Here is a 17,839-nt window from a genome sequence, read left to right as displayed (position 1 = left end):
AACGCACCGAGCTTTGGAATACGTGGTGGTCCCTCGTCATCCCAGCTCCAGGGCTCTCAGAATTAGGGAAGCCCCAGGCTGGGTGGCTGGCAAGCTTCAAAAACCGACGGCGCGAGGCGAGGCGAGACACGGGCCCTGGTATCAGCCGAGCAGGAACATGCATTTTACCCTGACTCTGACGTGGGCCAACAAGGTGACCTTGGCCGGTGCGTTCCCCTCTCGCTGCCTCGGTTTGTCCTCCTGTGACCCGAACAGAAAGCTGAGTCCCCTCCATCCCCAGGCCCCTAGGGGAAGGTGGAGGGAGAACCCCCCCTTGCCAGGTTCACTTGCCCCGCGTGGGCTTTGGCCGAGCTTTGTTTGGCGGGGCAGGGGGAAAGGGGGAGCGTGCGGCACCAGCGCAGAGGGCTGGCTTGTAGTCCCAGCGCGGCGTGGGCGGGGCGCGCAGACCCTTGGTTCTCTTTTTCTGCCGGGTTCCACCGATGCCTTCGCACTCGTCACTCGCAAACCTTGGCGCAAGTCGAGCTGTACTCTTCCCCCACCGGAACAGCCAGCCCGGCTGCCCATCTTGCTTAATTCGTTTTAAGCCTCTCCTCCTCCGCGAAGATCTCCCGGATTAACCCCATCACTTCCAGCCACTCTTAAGTGGCACGTGCTCCAGGGTTTTTTGGTTTTGATGATTTTTTTTTTTTGGAAGTGCACACATGGCCTCGTTGTTTGGAATAACCATGTCGAGAGCAGGTGTCTGTCCCCTGGACCCCTAAATTCACAACGCTCCGTATGTTTTGCAGGATGCGGTTGATGGATTTCTTGCCAGGCGTGGCTCACTAACCACTCCCACCCTCCCGTTTTCCCATCCCTGCTCATTCTTTCCCCTCCTCCTACGGACCCTCCTCTTCACAGACTGTCACAGCTTAGAATGCACAATCCACTTCTCACCCCCTTTTCATTCCACAGTTGTGGCAAGTGCGAGGGACAGACAGCCCTGAGCACTTGAAGCTTCGACTCCAGCCTTGGCCACCGACTTTGCTGTAAGTCACTCCTTCCCCTGGGCTTTAGTTTCCCCCAAATAAGATAATGCCCCGGAAGGTGCTACACGTATGGAGGTTAAGGGCTCACCTACTGACCAAAGTTTCCCTCCTTAAACAGTGGCTTGTGACCCCAGAGAGGTGGCAACGCTCCTTTTGCTGCTCCAGCCGCTCTGGGAGAGGACCATGACCCACACTCCGAGCAGTAGCCAGTACGGCGCCCAGACCTGACCCGGGAGGGAAAGAGGATGGGTTCCAGTTTGGGCCCTTTATTCAAGGGCTGCGTGACCTCAGACGCTTCTTCGGCGACTCAGTTTACTCCTCCGAAAAGTAGGAATAACAATGAATTGAAGGAGAGCAGGAAGCTTTTTGTCACCCAAGGCCCTTATGTAAAAACAAATGATAATTAGCGGTACCGGGCTTGGTAGCAGATTTTGCTCATGAATTCCTACCCCAGAGCCTCCACAGTGGGGTTTCTGGCTGGAGACCTTGGAGTTCTTCGGAAAGTGTCACCGCCCACCCCACATTCTTTCTGATTCTTTCGGGATAGGCTTGGCACCTGTTTCTGCCTCCGCGTGGGGCCAGAGCCACAAGGTGATTGGGTGGCGGGGCGAAAGTTGGTCTTAGGAAGGTGCCCAGGTTTGAGGAGCAAGGTTTGGAGCCAGTGGGCGGGGCTTGGGGCGGGGACGGGGCTGGTTTGCCGAAGGGGAGGGGCTGTAGAGATGGAGCCTGGTCTAGAACCTGGTGGCCGGGCGCTCTTGCCGTCCCCACCGAGCTCTGGCGCGGGGGCGGGGCCCCGAGGGCGGGTCTTAGGCGTGGGAGAGAGACCGGGGAGCCTGGAGGCGGGGCTTGGGGAGCTCGCTCCACGCGGGGCGGGGCTCCAGCGACCGCGGGATCTGCGGTTCGGACTCCGCGCGCCACAGTCGCCGCAGTTCCCTCCACTCTGGTGGCCCCGCGGCCCTGCAGGGAGTCCGGGGGTCCGCGGGCCGCTCGGACCTGTCGCGGGAGCCGGCCCCGCCTTTCCTTTCCCTCCCTCGGTGGGGCCTGGACGGCCGGGACAGCGGGGACATGGAACCTTCTCCCGCCGCCGGGGGGTCGGAGACCACTCGCTTGGTGAGCCCCCGGGACCGTGGCGGCGCCGGCAGCGGCCTGCGTTTGAAGAGGTAGGACAGACCTGGGCTGGCCCTCAGCCCAGGATCGCCACCCTCCTGCCATCCGCCCATTTCGTTGTCTCCCTGAGCACTGGTCCAGCCGGCCGCCCCAGCGCCCCGCGTCTCCCTCGGCTTCGCGGGCCCAGCTTCTTACCCACTGACCGCGCAGCCCCCGGCCCCAGCCCTCCAGCCCCGACACCCGCCCTCCGCAACCCCGTTTTCTCCCGGTCCAGCGAAGCCGATCCCCGGCCCGCGTCCCAAGCCTCCGGACCCCTCCGCCGTCTCCACCGCGTCCGACTTCCCTGGGAGCGGCTGTCGCTCCGTCGGACCAGAGCTCGCGCCAGGTGCGGCGATGTCCGCATTGCCCCGGGCTCTGGCGGCGGGAGCAGCTCGCCACCCAGGCCCCGGACCCTTTTCTCCGCACGCCCGGCCTCGGGGCGCTCCCTCCAGCCGCGGCCAGTTGTGGGCACCGGGCTCCTATGAGGCGGGCGGCGGCGGGCCAGCGAGGGGGCGGCATGGAAGGAGCAGGAGCAGGTGCGGTCTGGGCGGCGGGGGTATTCCAGGCTCCGCACAGACGGGGCCGGGGGCGGCGAGGTGTGAAATGAGGCGCGCCGAGCGGCTGGGACAGCGGGCCGGGGGCGGTCGGAGAACCGCCTCCGCAGCCTGCGGGCCTCCCGCGCCCCGCGTCCGCCGGATCCCGCCGCCCTGCCCCTCGGTGCGGCCACACCAGGCCCTCCCTGGCCACCTCCGCTGGCCATTTTGTCTGTTAGCTGACTGTCCGTTTGTTTCCGGAATTTCTTAGGGTCTCTGGGTTTTCTCTTTCTCCATCTCTTTCTGCCTCTCTCCCAGTCCCTCTCCTTTTGTCTCTGGTGTGCTTCCAGCTCTTTCTTTGAGAGGGGGCTTTAAACCTGAGTGGGTGAGGGAGCGGGAGAGCTGAAGGAGAGAAGGCTCCTTCCTGCAGGGGACTGCAGAGGTGGGCAGCTATGGGGACTCCAGCTGTGGCCCTGACATCTCTTCGCATATCCTTTTGACTTGGCATCAACCCTATCTCCCTTGACCCCCGCACCCATCTCCATCATCCCTCTCCTTTATTCCATATTGTTTGCCGTTTGCTGGGGCTTTCCAAGGGCCAGGGAAAATAAACAGCTTCCCCCTTCAACAGAATATAGCCACATACCCCCACCCCACCCCAACAGTAAGACCTCTTTAGTGCCAGATTCATGCAGAACAAAAGGGAGCAGCTTGTTGATGGGTGGCTACCTTGATGACTGGTTGTGCTGTGCCTTACAAGGCCAGAGAAGGCATCTTGCCCACTACACCAAAGCCACCCAGGCTCTGCTCTTCAGACCGCATCTCCATCTCCCGGCCCATTTTCATTCTCATATGACCATTAGTCACCAAATCCTGCAGGATTTTCCAGAGGCTCACCCTACTTACCTGCCCCTCCTCTACCACTGTGCCTGGCAGAGCCTCAGTCCGGGTCTGTCCTAGACCTATCCACATCATCTCCTCTCACCATCCCAACAGCAAGGTCATCTCAGCTTGAAGTTATTTGCTCTGACAATCAAGGCATCTCCCTCTGTGTTGTGTGAGCCTTTCACTTTCCTCCTCAGCTTTTCCCTGGCATCTCACACTTAAACTCCAAGCTGCAAACCTTGCAGCTTGCACATGCCCAAAGTACCTTCTCCACCTAGGACTCAGGTCTTCCTCTGTGAAGTCCTCCCCTCCCCCATTAGAGTTGGCCACTCTCTGTCCTGTGCCCCAAAGTGATTTATTCATACCCTCCAGCACAGCCTCTCCCTGGTAGAAGTCATTTGTTACTCCCCTAGACTGGGCTTCCTTGTGTGTACACTGCCTGGCATATCTCATAGAACAAGTGAAATGCACTTCAAAGCCACCCTCTTCCTATCTCCCCTAGAATCAATCACGCACGCCTAGATTCTCAGTCTTAGAAGAGGCTTTGACATTCGAGAAATGGATCTACCTCCCAGCACTTGAATTTTCCCTACAAGCACCCCCCACCATGTCCCCACCTTCCTCAAACCTTAGTTCATTTACTTGGTGAAGCTTTCTTCAGCCAGAAGATCTCAACCCCCTCCCCAACTTTACTGCTGTGATCACGTTTCTATCTGGAGCCATCGTTTTTCCCTCATGGGTATTCTTGTCATAGCTCTTTAATTATTTAGGATTGCATTTTCTGGTTAGGTCCTTTATTCTCTGGAAGGTTCTGTCCTTGCTGGGGTTTAGGATGGGCAATGGTGGTGGTTAGAATTGGGCAAGAGTGAACCTAAAACTCAATCAGCCTCTGACAGCCCTATTTATTTGTCAAGAGAGACTTATGGCACCATGCAGTTAAGGGGACTTCCACCCGGTGCTTGGGGTCAGACTGAGGTACAGTTAATGTGTGGAAGATTCCAGTTCAGTCCTCCTGCTGCTATCATCCCCAGCCATAGCAGGCTGTATCCCCTCCTCCCATGACAACCCAGCTCTGGAATCAGGCCATCACTTTTCTGAGATGGAAATATCAGACTTTTGGGATCCTAACATTCCACTGCCCATTTTTTTTTCAAGACAGGGTATCACTATATATTCCATGCTGGCCTCAAACTCGAAATCCTCCTGCCTTGACCTCCCAAGTACTGGTATTATAGGCATGGGCCATCGCACCTGGCTCCATTCCCCTCTCCAAGCGTGACAACTTGGGCTGAGTGTCCACAGAGGGACAAGGCAGAGTCTAGGAATGGTGTCCTAGGGAAGAAGACTGGGAAGTGCATTAAAGCCAGATTCTCATGTTGAGTCCTGCTCTACACTTTCACCCCAGCTTCCCTTCCTGTTGCCTTTGCCTGACATGTTCACTTGTCTGTCAAAGTCCTTCCCATTCTTTAAGGCCCTTCTCATGTAACCTCCTGCAGCCATTCCCGGATTTCCTCATTAGAACTCATGTGAGAGTACTGTTCCACTGTTCCAGCAGCAATGTCTCCTTTCTGCTGTAGTATCATGAAATTTAGGGACAAACTTGTCTTGTTCACCAAGAGCTGCTAGAGATCAGAAAGGATGTCCTGCACATTGTGTATTCCTGTGGTGCCTATCATGGTGCATTAATTTGGTTGGAATCTAGTCTCAGCTGTACCAGCTGTATGGTGCCTATAAGTTCTTTGCCTCTCTGGGCCTTACACTTCTCTTTCATTTATTAAGCTGTTAACCTAGACTGCTGTAAAGTTCCTTCCAGCTGTAAAATTCTGTGGCTGTGTGTACGAAAGGAAGAAAAAGGGAGAATGGGATCTAAACTGTTCTTTTGGCCCCCACCTGCCCACAAGGCTCCTGGCTTGACTGAACCAAGGGCGGGAGCAAGAGATGACCTCATCTGCTGAGGCCAGCACAGGGGACTGAGGACCTGGGAGCAAGCAGGTCAGATTGTAGACTAGGTCCCAGGTTGAAGAAGTTGCTTGCCTTAGTCTGTTCACAGAGCCCTCAGAGCACCATCCGGAGGAGCCCAAGCCTGAGGGAATGACCTCCCATCACTGCCACAGGGACCCCATGCCACAGCCAGGTCTCACCCCTGAGAGGCTGCAGGCACGGAGGCAGCTGTATGCAGCCTGTGCTGTGTGCTTTGTCTTCATGACAGGGGAGGTGGTTGGTAAGTTGGGGAATAGCCCTTCAGCCTCACGCTCTTGACAACCTGTCTAGGCCACTCTTCAGCCAAGAGTGTTGGGTTCCTGGATGGAGAGGCAGAGAAGCAGGTAGTTGGGAGGGGGTGTTGGGTGCCCAGGACTCATGGATCAGGGGACAGCAAGGACAGAACACCAAGGGGAATCCAGGGAGAGCCAGCATGGAGCTGGTGGGCCAGGGCTGACCTCTTCCTGTTAATGGGTTCTTGTTATTAAGATAAATTATGTCATTGTAGAAAAGCTAGTAAGTGTGAATGAGTAAAAAGAAGATTACTACTTGTAATCCCACCACAGTTCTCATTTTGGTGTATTTTCCCAAAATTATTTTCCATGCCTGTATCACACACTACATGATACTTCCTAAGGGGAACCAGACCGTGCCTCATTTTGCCTTGCAGGTGGGTATTTGGCACACAGCCTGGCCATTATGACCGATGCAGCCCACTTGCTAGCAGATGTGGGCAGCATGTTGGGCAGCCTGTTCTCCCTTTGGCTCTCTACCCGGCCAGCCACCCGCACCATGACCTTTGGCTGGCACCGCTCAGGTAAGGGACCTGCATGGCCCAGCCCCCTTCAGACTTACCAAGGTACCTCTCACAGTCCTGAGCAGGGCTCTGACAGCTTGTCTCCCCTTGCAGAGACTCTGGGGGCTTTGGCCTCTGTGGTCTCCCTCTGGATGGTCACTGGCATCCTCCTGTACCTGGCCTTCATCCGCCTGCTGCACAGCGACTACCACATCGAGGGGGGTGCCATGCTGCTGACCGCCAGCATCGCAGTCTGTGCCAATTTGCTGTATGTTCCAATATGGAGCAGATGCCCTGTGGGGTTTAGGATGAGGGGTCTCTTTCCAGACACACACACACACATACACACACACACAGGACTCCACTGTCTGTATCACTGCGAAGGGGCTGGCAGAGACCTACAAATCAGTCAGCAGACATTTGTTAAGGGCCTACCATATACTGGCCCCCTTGGGGGCCTTCATCAGTATGATCTCGATTAAGCCTCACAGCCACCACTATGAGGTAGGTAGTAGTATTCCTAGTTTACTGTTAATGTAAGAAATCCTGGCAGGGGACCTGGTGACTTGCCTGATTCACATAGCTAATTAAATAGCAGGGCCAGGATCTGAATCCATCTCTGCACCAAGTTCAGTATTCTTTCCCCAGGCCACACCATTTGTCTCTCTTGGGCAATGCCGTTTTCTTCCTGGACTGGGAAATAGGTGGATGTGGGTACTGGGGAGGTGAGAGGAAGCCAGGAGCAGACTTAGCTGAACTGCTTTGCTTTCCCCTCAGAATGGTCTTTGTGCTGCACCAGGCTGGGCCCTCCCACAGCCATGGGTCTAGGGGGGCAGAGTATGCACCGCTGGAGGAGGGGTCTGGGGACTCTCTACCACTGGGGAATACCAGCGTCCAGGCGGCCTTTGTGCATGTGCTGGGGGATCTCCTGCAGAGCCTTGGGGTCCTGGCTGCCTCTGTCCTCATCTACTTCAAGGTATCAGCAGCAGCCTGTCCCAGCCTTCCTCCCCATCCGTGTCCCAGCCCCTTCCTCCTGAGATCCTCAGCCTCCTTCCCCATAACTCCCACCTCCCCAGTCCTCTTCCACTCCTGGTCATATTCCTTTTTCCTTCCCCAGGATTCTTAGGGTCCTCTCAGTTCTTGTTTGTCAGGATGTCCCTAGATCTTACTCTGAAAGGTCTCTGGTTCCTGGGCTGAGGGGTCTCCTTTTCTATAGCCTCAGTATAAGGCAGCTGACCCCATCAGCACCTTCCTCTTCTCCATCTGTGCCCTTGGATCTACAGCCCCAACCCTCCGAGATGTTCTTCGAATTCTCATGGAAGGTAAGTCTGATACCACTGATCACACCCTTGGGGCTCTCTGGGACCTCACCCCAGCGCTGGGCCACCCTCTTCTCTGAAGAGGGCTGGGTCATAGGACCTGTTGCCAGAAGGATAATTGAGGCATAGGGTAGACCATGGGGGTCAATAGGGTGGGCAGGTACAGGATGGGGAGATTGGAGTCTGGCAGGGCTGCCTCTGGCATGAGCACTTCAGCAATAACACATGCTGGATCCTGGTCGTAGGTACCCCCCGCAGTGTGGGGTTTGAACCTGTACGGGATACACTGCTGTCAGTGCCGGGAGTCCGGGCAACCCATGAGCTGCACCTGTGGGCCCTGACGCTCACTTACCATGTTGCCTCTGCACACTTGGCCATTGGTGAGTACATACTGGCCCCAACCAGCAACTTCCCAGTCATCCCCTCACCACAACATGTGAATTACTGAGATTTTTTTTTTTTTTGAGACAGGGTCTTTCTAGGTAGCTCAGGCCTGAAACTCACAATCCTCCTGCCTAAGCCTCCTGAGTGCTGGGATTGCAGGCATGCACCACCACACTCGGCTGTTTTGGTTTTTTTTTAATCTCTCTCTCTCTCTCTCTCTCTCTCTCTCTCTCTCTCTCTCTCTCACACACACACACACACACACACACACACACACACACTGGGGACAACAAGGCCTTGAGGGAGGTTTCATCCTCTCTGAAGTAGCATAGGGAACCAGCAACTTTTAAAAGATCACTAGTAGTTAGATGTCTGATGATGGGACATAGTTAGGTAACTTATGGCACCTCCACTCAGTGGGGTATCACAGAGCTATTTAAAATGATGATTATGAAGTCTGTGTGGCAACAAGGGGAAATATTTATGGTATAATGCTGAGAAAAAAAGCTGAACATAAAATTATATCTACATTATGATTCAACTATTACAAATATATATGGTGACTCATGAGCTGACAAAGGATTTTTTAGTTTCTTCCAGATGCAAGAAGCAATCAGAGGCATGCAATTTGAATGCCAAAAATATCATAACTTGTGGGGATATTTGATGGTAATGCTAGAGGGATGATGGGGCAGAAAATTTGACATCTGGATTGTCCTGGAAAGCTGGGTAGTATGGCTGCTAGTACATCGAGCTGCATGTTGATGCTCAGAGGCAGAAGAGAATAGAGACTGGGAACAGTGCAGTGTGTTAGCTTGGCTCATTAGGGGTGAGTCTCTCTGACATTTCCTTTAGCAATTTTACGCTGTTCATACGATACAGAAAAAAAAAAGTGAGCACTCCATTCATGCCTAGCTTTGAGGCTATGCATCCCCTTATCACAGTCCCTGCCTGTGCCTGACTCCCTGGGGACTGAGGCTGCCTCTTATCACTTTCCCACAGACTCCACAGCTGACCCTGAAGCTGTACTGGCTGAAGCCTCATCCCGGCTCTACTCCCGGTTTGGATTCTCCAGCTGTACCCTGCAGGTTGAGCAGTACCAGCCCGAGATGGACCAGTGCCTGCGCTGCCAGGAGCTCCCCCAAGCCTGAGCCACAGCCCTGCCCTCACCCCACTGCCAGGCCCAGGCTCAGCCCTGAACTATCAGCACCTGCCTCCCTGATCACAGAGAAGGAACTGAACTGGGCCCATACCCCTCCTCCCTCTTCCACCTGCCAAATGCCCCAGCCCCAGCCCCAGTGGGCAAGACCGAAGTGTGTGGGGGAGTGGGGCAGGAGTCAAAGTAAATAGCTGTGAGCAGTTCAGGGGCATGGGGTATGTGGAAGCCCCTCGGTCCTTGAGTTGAGCAAGTCCTTTCTGTGCAATCCGTGTCTCAGTGTGACAGACTGGCTGGCTGGCTGACTGGCTGGGGGCATCTGCCTGTCTGTGTGCTGCTGGTGTGCCTATGCCTGGGGAGGTCAGCAGGGGCCCCCTCCCCACATGGCCTCGCTCTATGCAGGGGCCCCAAGCCTGCACTTTGTCCATGTGTCCTAGCCCTGTGGTTTTGCTCTGTGTGTGTGTGTGTGTGTGTGTGTTTCTTGGTGCTGTGGCCTTTGTGTCTCTGCCTGTGTGGCTGTGCTATGGTCTTTATGAGTCTGCTCCATCCATGTGTCCGTTCGGAAGTCTGTCTGTTCATCCCTCTGTTGGTGCTGTGCCCTCGGCTATCCCAGGGAGAGGGAGGACTCTGCTCCACCAATAAACTTGTGTCTAACTGCATCTCTCGGTCTATGTGACTCCTCAGGTGGTCATTTGGGACCAACAGAGTCCCTCAACTAGAGTGACCTCTCACAGCGTCCCTTCCCTTCCCAGCCCTCCATTCTTCCTATCCACAGATCCCTTATCAGATAGAAGCCTCTTGCCTCTTCTCCCCCTATTTCACAGCATGGTCTAGCCTGGGTCCTCGGTTCAGGGAGAGTCCCCATGTGCCCAGGCTTGGTTGCAGGAGAAAGCTGGAAGGCAAGTGGCTAAAGGCTCCTATGGAGCCATTCACACTGAAAGGCTCTAGCAGGCCAGGACATCCTTCTGCTGATTGGAGGGAAGCTGGGTCTCTTTGAGGGAGTAGGTTTGGTCCTCACACTATGTAAGGTGCCGCGTGGGAGGGGGCAGCCCTGAGTCCAGATGTAGGTTGTATGTGAATACAAACAGCTTCTTTTACATTTAATCCCCTTTGTCTTAAAAATCATATATTTGAGGGCTCGTAGAGTACCTCAAGTGGTAGAGTGCCTGCCTAGTCAGTGGGAGGCCCTAAATTCAAACCCCAGTACTGTATATATATATATATATATATATATATATATATATATATAAAGATTTGGTCTTACAAACCAGTATTTTAATGAGACTGTTGATTTATTTTTATTTTTTTGAGACAGGGCCTCACATTGGCCATGTAACTGAGGCTGGCCTTGAACTCTCAGATTACAGATGTGTGCTACCACACTGGTTTATCTCCGTTATTTATTTATTAGAGACATAGTCTCGATATGTAACCAGGCTGGCCTGGAACACATCTCCTGAGGACTGGGATTATGGGTCTTTACCACCATGCCCACTTGACTGTCTTTTTAAAAAGCAAACTCTTGCGTTTTGATGTTAGACCCAGTGCTTTGGATCAGCAGTTTACTAGCTGTCCCTCCCTGGGTTGATATGATTCCAGCCCAAAGCAAAGAAATTGGGTATTTTCAGTAGCCCTTGTTTGTTTCTGTGAGGCTTTCTTCCCATAATGGAAATATCTTTATTATAAAATTTTTTTTGAGGCATTGGGGCTTGAACTCAGGGCCTTCACCCTAAGCCACTCCTCCAGTACTATTTTTGTGAGGGTTTTTCAAGATAAGGTCTCACAGAACTATTTGCCCAGGCTGGCTTTGAACCTTGATCCTCCTGATCTCTGCCTCCTGAGTAGCTAGGATTACAGGCATGAGCAACCGGCACCTGGCTAAAATTATTTTTATTATAAAAACAATATATGCTTGTTTTAAGGATTCAACAAAGAAGTATATAAAGTAGAAAGTGAGTGTTTTCCCCCCCTTACTCCCAGAAGTAACTGCTAATCACAGTGTCGGATCTGTCCATCCACCTTTTTGTGTACATACCAACACGTCTCAATAACAAAAACAGGATTATTTTATAGGAGAAATAGCATAGGTTGCTTTCATGACCATAATGCACCCTGGACACATCATTTCATGACAATACACATGACTTTCATGACATTTTTAAGATGAGGCTTTTGGACTCATTGACAATAGGCTCCCTCACTGATGTCCAGCTGGGAGCCTGGCCAGGCTGAGCCCTTGGCGGATGGTGTGGTGGCCGGCTCTGGAGTGCAGGGCTGGGGTCCACCCACTCGGGCAGGCAGCGGGAGGCTGTCCCAGCTGCTCTCCATGCTTTGCTAGTTTCTGACACATTCTCATTTTATGTCTCATTGATTACAGTCCCTAGGCGACAGGGTGGGGGGTGGGGAAGAGTAGGGAAATAGGAAAGGCGGGGGAGAAGAGGTCAAGATGATCACCCTGTGAAAGCTTCCAGTATCCCAGATGCCCAATTCAGGGGAGGGAACCAAACATTCAGGACAGAAAGAACCCATGTGTCCAGTCTGTCTACTGTTCTACATGCTATAAGATGAAGAAGAGGAAACTGAGGTTCATGGAGAAAAAGGCTTACCAAGGTCACCTGGCCAGGCATGGGGCAGGAACAGGAACCAGTCTGCCATCCCACCCCAGACCCCTGGAAGCACTTGCCCAGGTGAGTTTCTGCAACCATTCTCAGCTCCCCAGCCACCTGCTACGCTGGTCCTCCCAGTCCTGGGACTCTGGGGTCAGGCTCCTCTGTTCCGCTGCTGTCTTTTGCTAATTCTGGTCACTGTTAGTCTCCCCACCCTTCAGCTTTCCTAACAGTAGTACAGGATTACACAACACTGCATGTGAATGTGCCTGTATCTGGAGGGCACCTACAAAAACAGCTTTGGGGTCAAACCCATAATGCAAGGAAAGATTTCAGGGGAACAGGGTGGTCCAGCACCCTGTCCCAACCAACATTTATTGTGCATACACTTTGTGCAAGGTGCTGTGAGGGAGGTAGCAGTACTGGCACCTTACAGATGGAGATACTGCCCATGGTCATGCAAACACGCACCCGCTGTCACAGAGTTGAGACTCAAAGAGTTGAGAAGTCCCTGGCCCTTTTTCCTGGTCATTCCCTCTTTCCCACCCTCCTTCAGGTATGATTTGTCAGGAACAGGGAAGGATGGAAGGACCAGGAAGCCAGACTCAGGAGCATTTTCCCTGATTCATTGGCACTCCCTCCCAGGAACCCAGGAAACCCTTATCTGGAGCTGCCTTCCTCCTCCCTATTATCCCCAACCCACATCCTCCACTGGCTTATCTAGAAGTACCTCCCTCTGTGAGCAATTCCCTGGTGATAAAGTATATGGGGCGGGGGGGAGAGGTGAGCCGAAGGGGCTGGGTGAGAGGAGGTGGGAGGGAGAGCAAGGCAAGAGGAGGACCCATCCATCAGAGCCCTGGCAGCTCTTTACACAGCTGACTGACTGGGGAGGAGGGTGAGGGCATCATAAGTCAGAGAGGGTAGTGGGAGCAATGATGAAGTGGAAAGAAGGAGAGAAGAGATTGTCTTGCTGAAAGCATAGTTGGAAGTCTTCAAAAGAGAGACTGGAGACCATGGGGCCAGATGGAACAGCCAGATCTGGAGGGTTTGGACCCAGAGGCTTGTGCTGTAGAGACTGGAGCCCAGACATCTGGGCAGAGAGGCAGGCCCTGCCCTCCTCACTGAGCTGCTCACCTTGGGGAGCCCCAGACAAGGCTACACTGTGTCTGAGAGGCACAGGCCAGAGACCCGGCAGAGCAGGAGCAGCCTGTCTGGGCTCAGGAGGAAGTACAGGATGGTTAATAAAGCAGTCAGTGGCCACCTCCCACATTCCCAGGGACCTCCGTGCACACTAATGTGCAGAGGGCGCTGTGGCTGCCCTGAGCCAGACTGTTGGGGAAGCAGTGCCTCCCTGAGGCTGGCGCCACAGAAGCAGCAAAGGCACCCCGAGTATGGAAGGAATTTCAGGCTGGGAGTCAGGAGACTCCCTGCCCCTCTTCCAGGAAGATTCTTCCACTCTTCCCCCAACTGGGGGAGTTCACTGACCTTCATGTCCCTGGCCCGAGCCCATCCCATCACTCATGTCAGTATCTTCCAAGAGGTGCTGGGCATGGCCTGCTGGAGAAAAGCCTGAGGTCCCAGAAGTAGCTGTGATCACCCATGATCCCACAAAGTGGCTCGGTTTGCCAGGGCAGGCAGTGATTGGAAGGAAGGGCCCAGGTTGCCAGAGCCTGTGTCTCCCTCCTTCAGTTCCACCCTCAGGCTCTGTCTGAAGAGCAAGCAGCTCCAGGCTGGGGAAGCTCACTCACAGGACCTGACCCAAACAGCCCTAACATTCAATGCTTCCCTTTGGCCCAACCATGATGGGCCCATCAATTTTAAAAGGGTTATAACCAAAAACCTGGGGAAAATCAAAAGGGAACCAAAACCAGGAAATAAAAAGGACAGTGAAGCTTCCCCCCAAAAGAACAGGTTTCACACTCTACAATGGTGAACTTGCTTTTTCTTGACCATTAAGTACCCAGAGATCACCCCTGCTTCTTTCTACTATACTCACTTGCCAGACCAGGACTGTCCACTCAGGACTTCCGGGAAAAGCAATGACAGTGGGGAGACAGCCCTGTGGGTTGGCACTCTTCTTCAAGGAAGGTGGCTTGCCTCCCCAGCCCTGTGGCTCCCAGCTGGGTGAGCGCTCAGGGAAGCCACTGGTGAAGGAATGAATGAGGAAGGATGGTGAACAGATGGACGCAGAGCCAAAGGCCCATCTCCAGCTGTCAGATCAACACAGACTCTTTGTATTCTCTCTGTCCCCAACTCTCACCAATGGATCAACAAACCAGATTCTTAACATGCTGTCCCTACCTGTCCCTCCTCATCTGCAGAAACATTTGATGGTAACCATGCACGTGCCTCTCTAAGGCCCTCCATAGTGGCTGACAAGCCTTTCCGTGGGCCTGCCCTGGACTCTGCCTCTCCTAGCCCCAACATGGATTTGGATTTGCAAGGCCTGGCTTTCCCTGGAGCCTGCTTGGTGACTTACTCACGTTCAGTGGACTCATCACAACTTTCCCAGGCAATTTCAGGTCCCAGTCCCAGTACCTCTTTTGTCCTTGTCTCATGGGAAATGACCTCAACTTCTAAACCAGTCCCTCAGCAACCCCAGACCTGGTGTCCACCTGCCTACCACAAAACATCAGAGTGACAACTTTGTGACACCCTCACCTCAGCCTCCACTCTGGCCTATGATAGGATCCGGTTCTATATTCCTCCCTACTCCACATCTAGATGTGCGGTCTCTTGGAGGGCTTTCTTCTGAGTTCTTTTCCCACCCTTTTTGAGGTCTAGACTTCAGTCCTCTGCCCATTTCCCCCTGGCTTCCATTCTCATGAGCTGATACAAATGTAAATATTTAAAACCTCCCACTACCTCTATGTAGATGCTTCAGTCAGTAAATGAACATCCACTGTGTGTGCATCATTCCAGACACTAGTGAATGAGGTCCCTGTTCTCCTGGCACTTATGTCATTACAAGCAAACACCACGTGTTTCTCTCTTCACACCCTGCTCCATTATCAGTGAGACATCTCCACAAAACTGGCCCATAGCTCCTGAGTGTCACACCCAAACAAAACCCATCCTCCCCTGCCCATACCAGCTCTCTGGTCTGTCTTCATCTGTGCTGGCTATGATTTGGGTATAGTGTTTGGCAGGACTCACCTGCTGAAATTTAATCTCCATTGTGAAGTATTAAGAGGGTAGAGATTAGATTTAAGGTGTTTTGAGGTGGGCCTTTGAGAAGTAATTTATCAGGGTGGAACCCCCATGATTGAATCCTATTGCTTTTATAATAAACTAGAAGTTACACATATGTGTGCTACATATATTTTGCCATGTGCTGTCCCATGCCACCTTGGGCTCTGTTAGCAAGACCATCATTGGGTGCAGGCTCTTGAACCTTCGAAACTGTGAGCTTAAGTAAACCTTTCTTTATAAGGTTACCCAGCTTCAGGTATTTTGTAATAGTCATGAAAAATGGACTGAGTACTCACTCTTTTTTTTTTTGTGGGATTGGGGTTTGAACTCAAGGCTCCACAATTGCAAGGCAGGCACTCTACTGCTTGAGTTGTCCGCCTGGGCTGGCATCAAACAATCCTCCAGTTCTCAGCCTCCCAAGTAGCTAGGATTACAGGCGTGAGCCATTGTGCCTGGCTCATTCTCCCAATCTGAAGCCCCTACACAGTGGGATCATTTTTCTTTCTTCTCTCTTTACTATTTCATGACATCCATCCCTGTCTCTTAATCCAGACCTCCTTCACTTACCATCTGCATTTATTGCAACAACTGCCTCACTGATGGTGCAGTGGCTCCTTTACCCCACTTCTCTGAGTGGCTCATTCCATCCTGGCCTCATCTCTGCTCCACACTTCCTTCAGCCAATACACCCTATTAACTTTACACTGGAAGTCCAAACTTTACCCTTTCAATTTATAGCCCTCAGGCTCACTGACTTGGCCATGGTGGTAGCCAGTTAGTGATCTGACAGTTGGGGACAGGATGTAGGAGAAAAACTCCATATAGACTATTGGTTTTGAGAAGATTCTTCTCCTTCACAAGCTGGAGGGAAAATGGCTTTGCAGGGATAACAAGCAAACAGTAGGTCAGCTTCTTTCATCAGAGTGGGGTGGAGATAGACTTAAAGGGTTCATCCAAAAGCATCAAAGGAATGTTAATATTTGCAAAGCAGTTAGGACACATAGAAGTTTGGAAAAAATAAATAGATCAAATCTCTTCAGTATCGAGTATCTTGGGCTATTCTACCCAAGACCAAGAAGCTAACTTCATACAGCTAATGATAACCACATGGAACCCATGAAGTTGTTTCTTGATGGATGTGGAAAGGACTTAGGCATGGGTTTTATTAAGAAGTGTTTTTGTTCCTTGCTGATAGCTTCTTTCATTTTATTTCCCAATGTAATAAGACCTAACTTCTGGTTGTAGGGAAAATTTATTCAATTTAGAGCTGTGTTATGATTAGGGAAGCCAAAGAAAGGAGCAGGGCAGGAACACCTCCCACTACTTAGCAATTGAGAATGTGTGCAGCTGGGCAGCAAGTGCTGCTTCCCCTCGGGGACTCAGCTCCAAGGTCTGCCACAGATTCCCATATTCTCAAGTACTTGGGAAAATAATCTAACTTGTGCATATAGTTTAAGCAGGAAGACTAATGTCCTGGAAAGAAACAGGAGAGTTCTATAAATACTGTTTTCCAACCCACCAAGTCCTTCAGGAAGCTGAGGGAGAACTGGCTAGAAGTAGGCTTTGGAGAGCGCACATGAGCAGGGGCTAAAGGACAAAGCATTATCCCTACTCTTACCCTTCAAAGAGTGTCGAGTCGTGGATTAGTACTTCTGTTGGAATTGACACCCAGACACCACGGTTTGCTCTGTCACTCTCAACCGTATCACTAAGCGGGGCCAGGTGTATAGCAGACACACAATTTCCAGTCCTCTTTTATACATGAGAGTCAACCTTCTTCAGGAACCAGCTTCAACCCTGCTCCACCAGGCTTTAACTCCTACTGTTGATCTCCAAAAGCTAGTTCCACACAGAATGCATTAGCCTTGTCCTCCAGCTGCTTAGATTTGTAAGCAGGTCTCTCCTTTCTTGTTTTGGATACCTTTAAAGCCAGAAATGATCTTTCCTTTTTTAAAAGAAAGGTGGGTTTAAAGTCAAGCAGGTTTGTGGCTAGTTATCTGGAAAGTCACTCACCAACCTCTCTCAGCCACTTTGCTGAGATTTTTCAAAAAAAGTGAGGTCCTTTTCCTTTCCCATCCCTGTAACACACTAGCTATCTGGGTTAAATAGGTTTTTCCTGAATGGTGCCCAAGCAGTTTGGACCATCAGGTGTCAGTGTAAGGTAGGTTTATACCTTACAACCCAGTGCTAAAACTCAAGGACAAGCCAGGATAAAACCCAGCATTTGGGAGGCTAAGGAAAGAGGATCTTAAGTTTGAGGCCAGCCTAGGCTACACAGCCCGAACAGAGGGAAAGTTACATTATTTATCCTATACTGTCATTGCACGTGGTACTTTGTACTGAGTGTGTCAAGTCTGTTGGACCAAGAAATGAGATTCCTCAAGCTGTACACCAGCGGCTCATGCCTATAATCCTAGTGACCTGTAAGGCTGAGAAAATCAGTTAGAGACTATTCCAGGCAGATAGTTCACAAGACCCCATCTTCAAAGAAGGCAGAGCAAAATGGCCTGGAGGCGTGGCTCAAGCAGTAGAGCACCTGTTTTGCAAGTGTGAAGCCCTGAGTTCAAACCCAGTCCCACCCCAAAAAAAGATTCCTTTAATGGCACTGAAGCTCATGGGCTGGAATGGCTGCTCCACTCAGGGTGAGCCTGCAGACACATGAGCTGTACTCTACCCTACCCTAACCCAGGGCCTCCAAGACAAAGCGCCCTCTGCCTAGGGACAGCAGGAGGGCCTCCTCACAGCGATGGCAGCTGGAGAACTCCTGGGGGAGGTTCTGAGGACTTGATGGCAGCCACTGAGGGAGAGGACTAA

The 17,839-nt window shown here is 52.2% G+C and overlaps 1 protein-coding gene across 4 annotated transcripts; it reads left to right on the top strand.

Moving 5' to 3' along the window:
• The first annotated feature begins 58 nt into the window (after positions 1-58).
• On the top strand, positions 59-9,886 carry Slc30a3 (solute carrier family 30 member 3). Of its 4 annotated transcripts, XM_074049381.1 has the most exons (10): positions 59-206; positions 955-1,028; positions 1,147-1,355; positions 5,632-5,813; positions 6,243-6,389; positions 6,483-6,636; positions 7,146-7,344; positions 7,585-7,690; positions 7,933-8,067; positions 9,074-9,886. In XM_074049381.1, the coding sequence occupies exons 4-10, from the start codon at positions 5,684-5,686 to the stop codon at positions 9,220-9,222; spliced, it is 1,020 nt and encodes a 339-aa protein (XP_073905482.1). In that variant the 5' UTR covers positions 59-206; positions 955-1,028; positions 1,147-1,355; positions 5,632-5,683; the 3' UTR covers positions 9,223-9,886. The 4 variants fall into 4 exon arrangements, with proteins under 4 accessions (XP_073905482.1, XP_073905483.1, XP_020010098.2 ...); XM_074049382.1 differs by lacking the exons at positions 59-206; positions 955-1,028; positions 1,147-1,355 and adding an exon at positions 1,395-1,619; XM_020154509.2 differs by lacking the exons at positions 59-206; positions 955-1,028; positions 1,147-1,355 and adding an exon at positions 1,895-2,188.
• The last annotated feature ends 7,953 nt before the right edge of the window (positions 9,887-17,839 follow it).

This window comes from Castor canadensis, chromosome 12 (assembly GCF_047511655.1).
Source record: "Castor canadensis chromosome 12, mCasCan1.hap1v2, whole genome shotgun sequence".
Lineage (NCBI taxonomy): Eukaryota > Metazoa > Chordata > Mammalia > Rodentia > Castoridae > Castor > Castor canadensis.
This window is presented reverse-complemented; position numbering and strand designations above follow the sequence as displayed.

Coding starts and splice junctions, on each gene's coding strand:
- Slc30a3 (XM_020154509.2), top strand. CDS start 2,094: ATGGAACCTTCTCCCGCCGCCGGGGGGTCGGAGACCACTCGCTTGGTG. Junction 2,189..5,631: donor AGCGGCCTGCGTTTGAAGAG/GTAGGACAGACC, acceptor TGCTTGCCTTAG/TCTGTTCACAGAGCCCTCAG. Junction 8,068..9,073: donor CTCTGCACACTTGGCCATTG/GTGAGTACATAC, acceptor ACTTTCCCACAG/ACTCCACAGCTGACCCTGAA.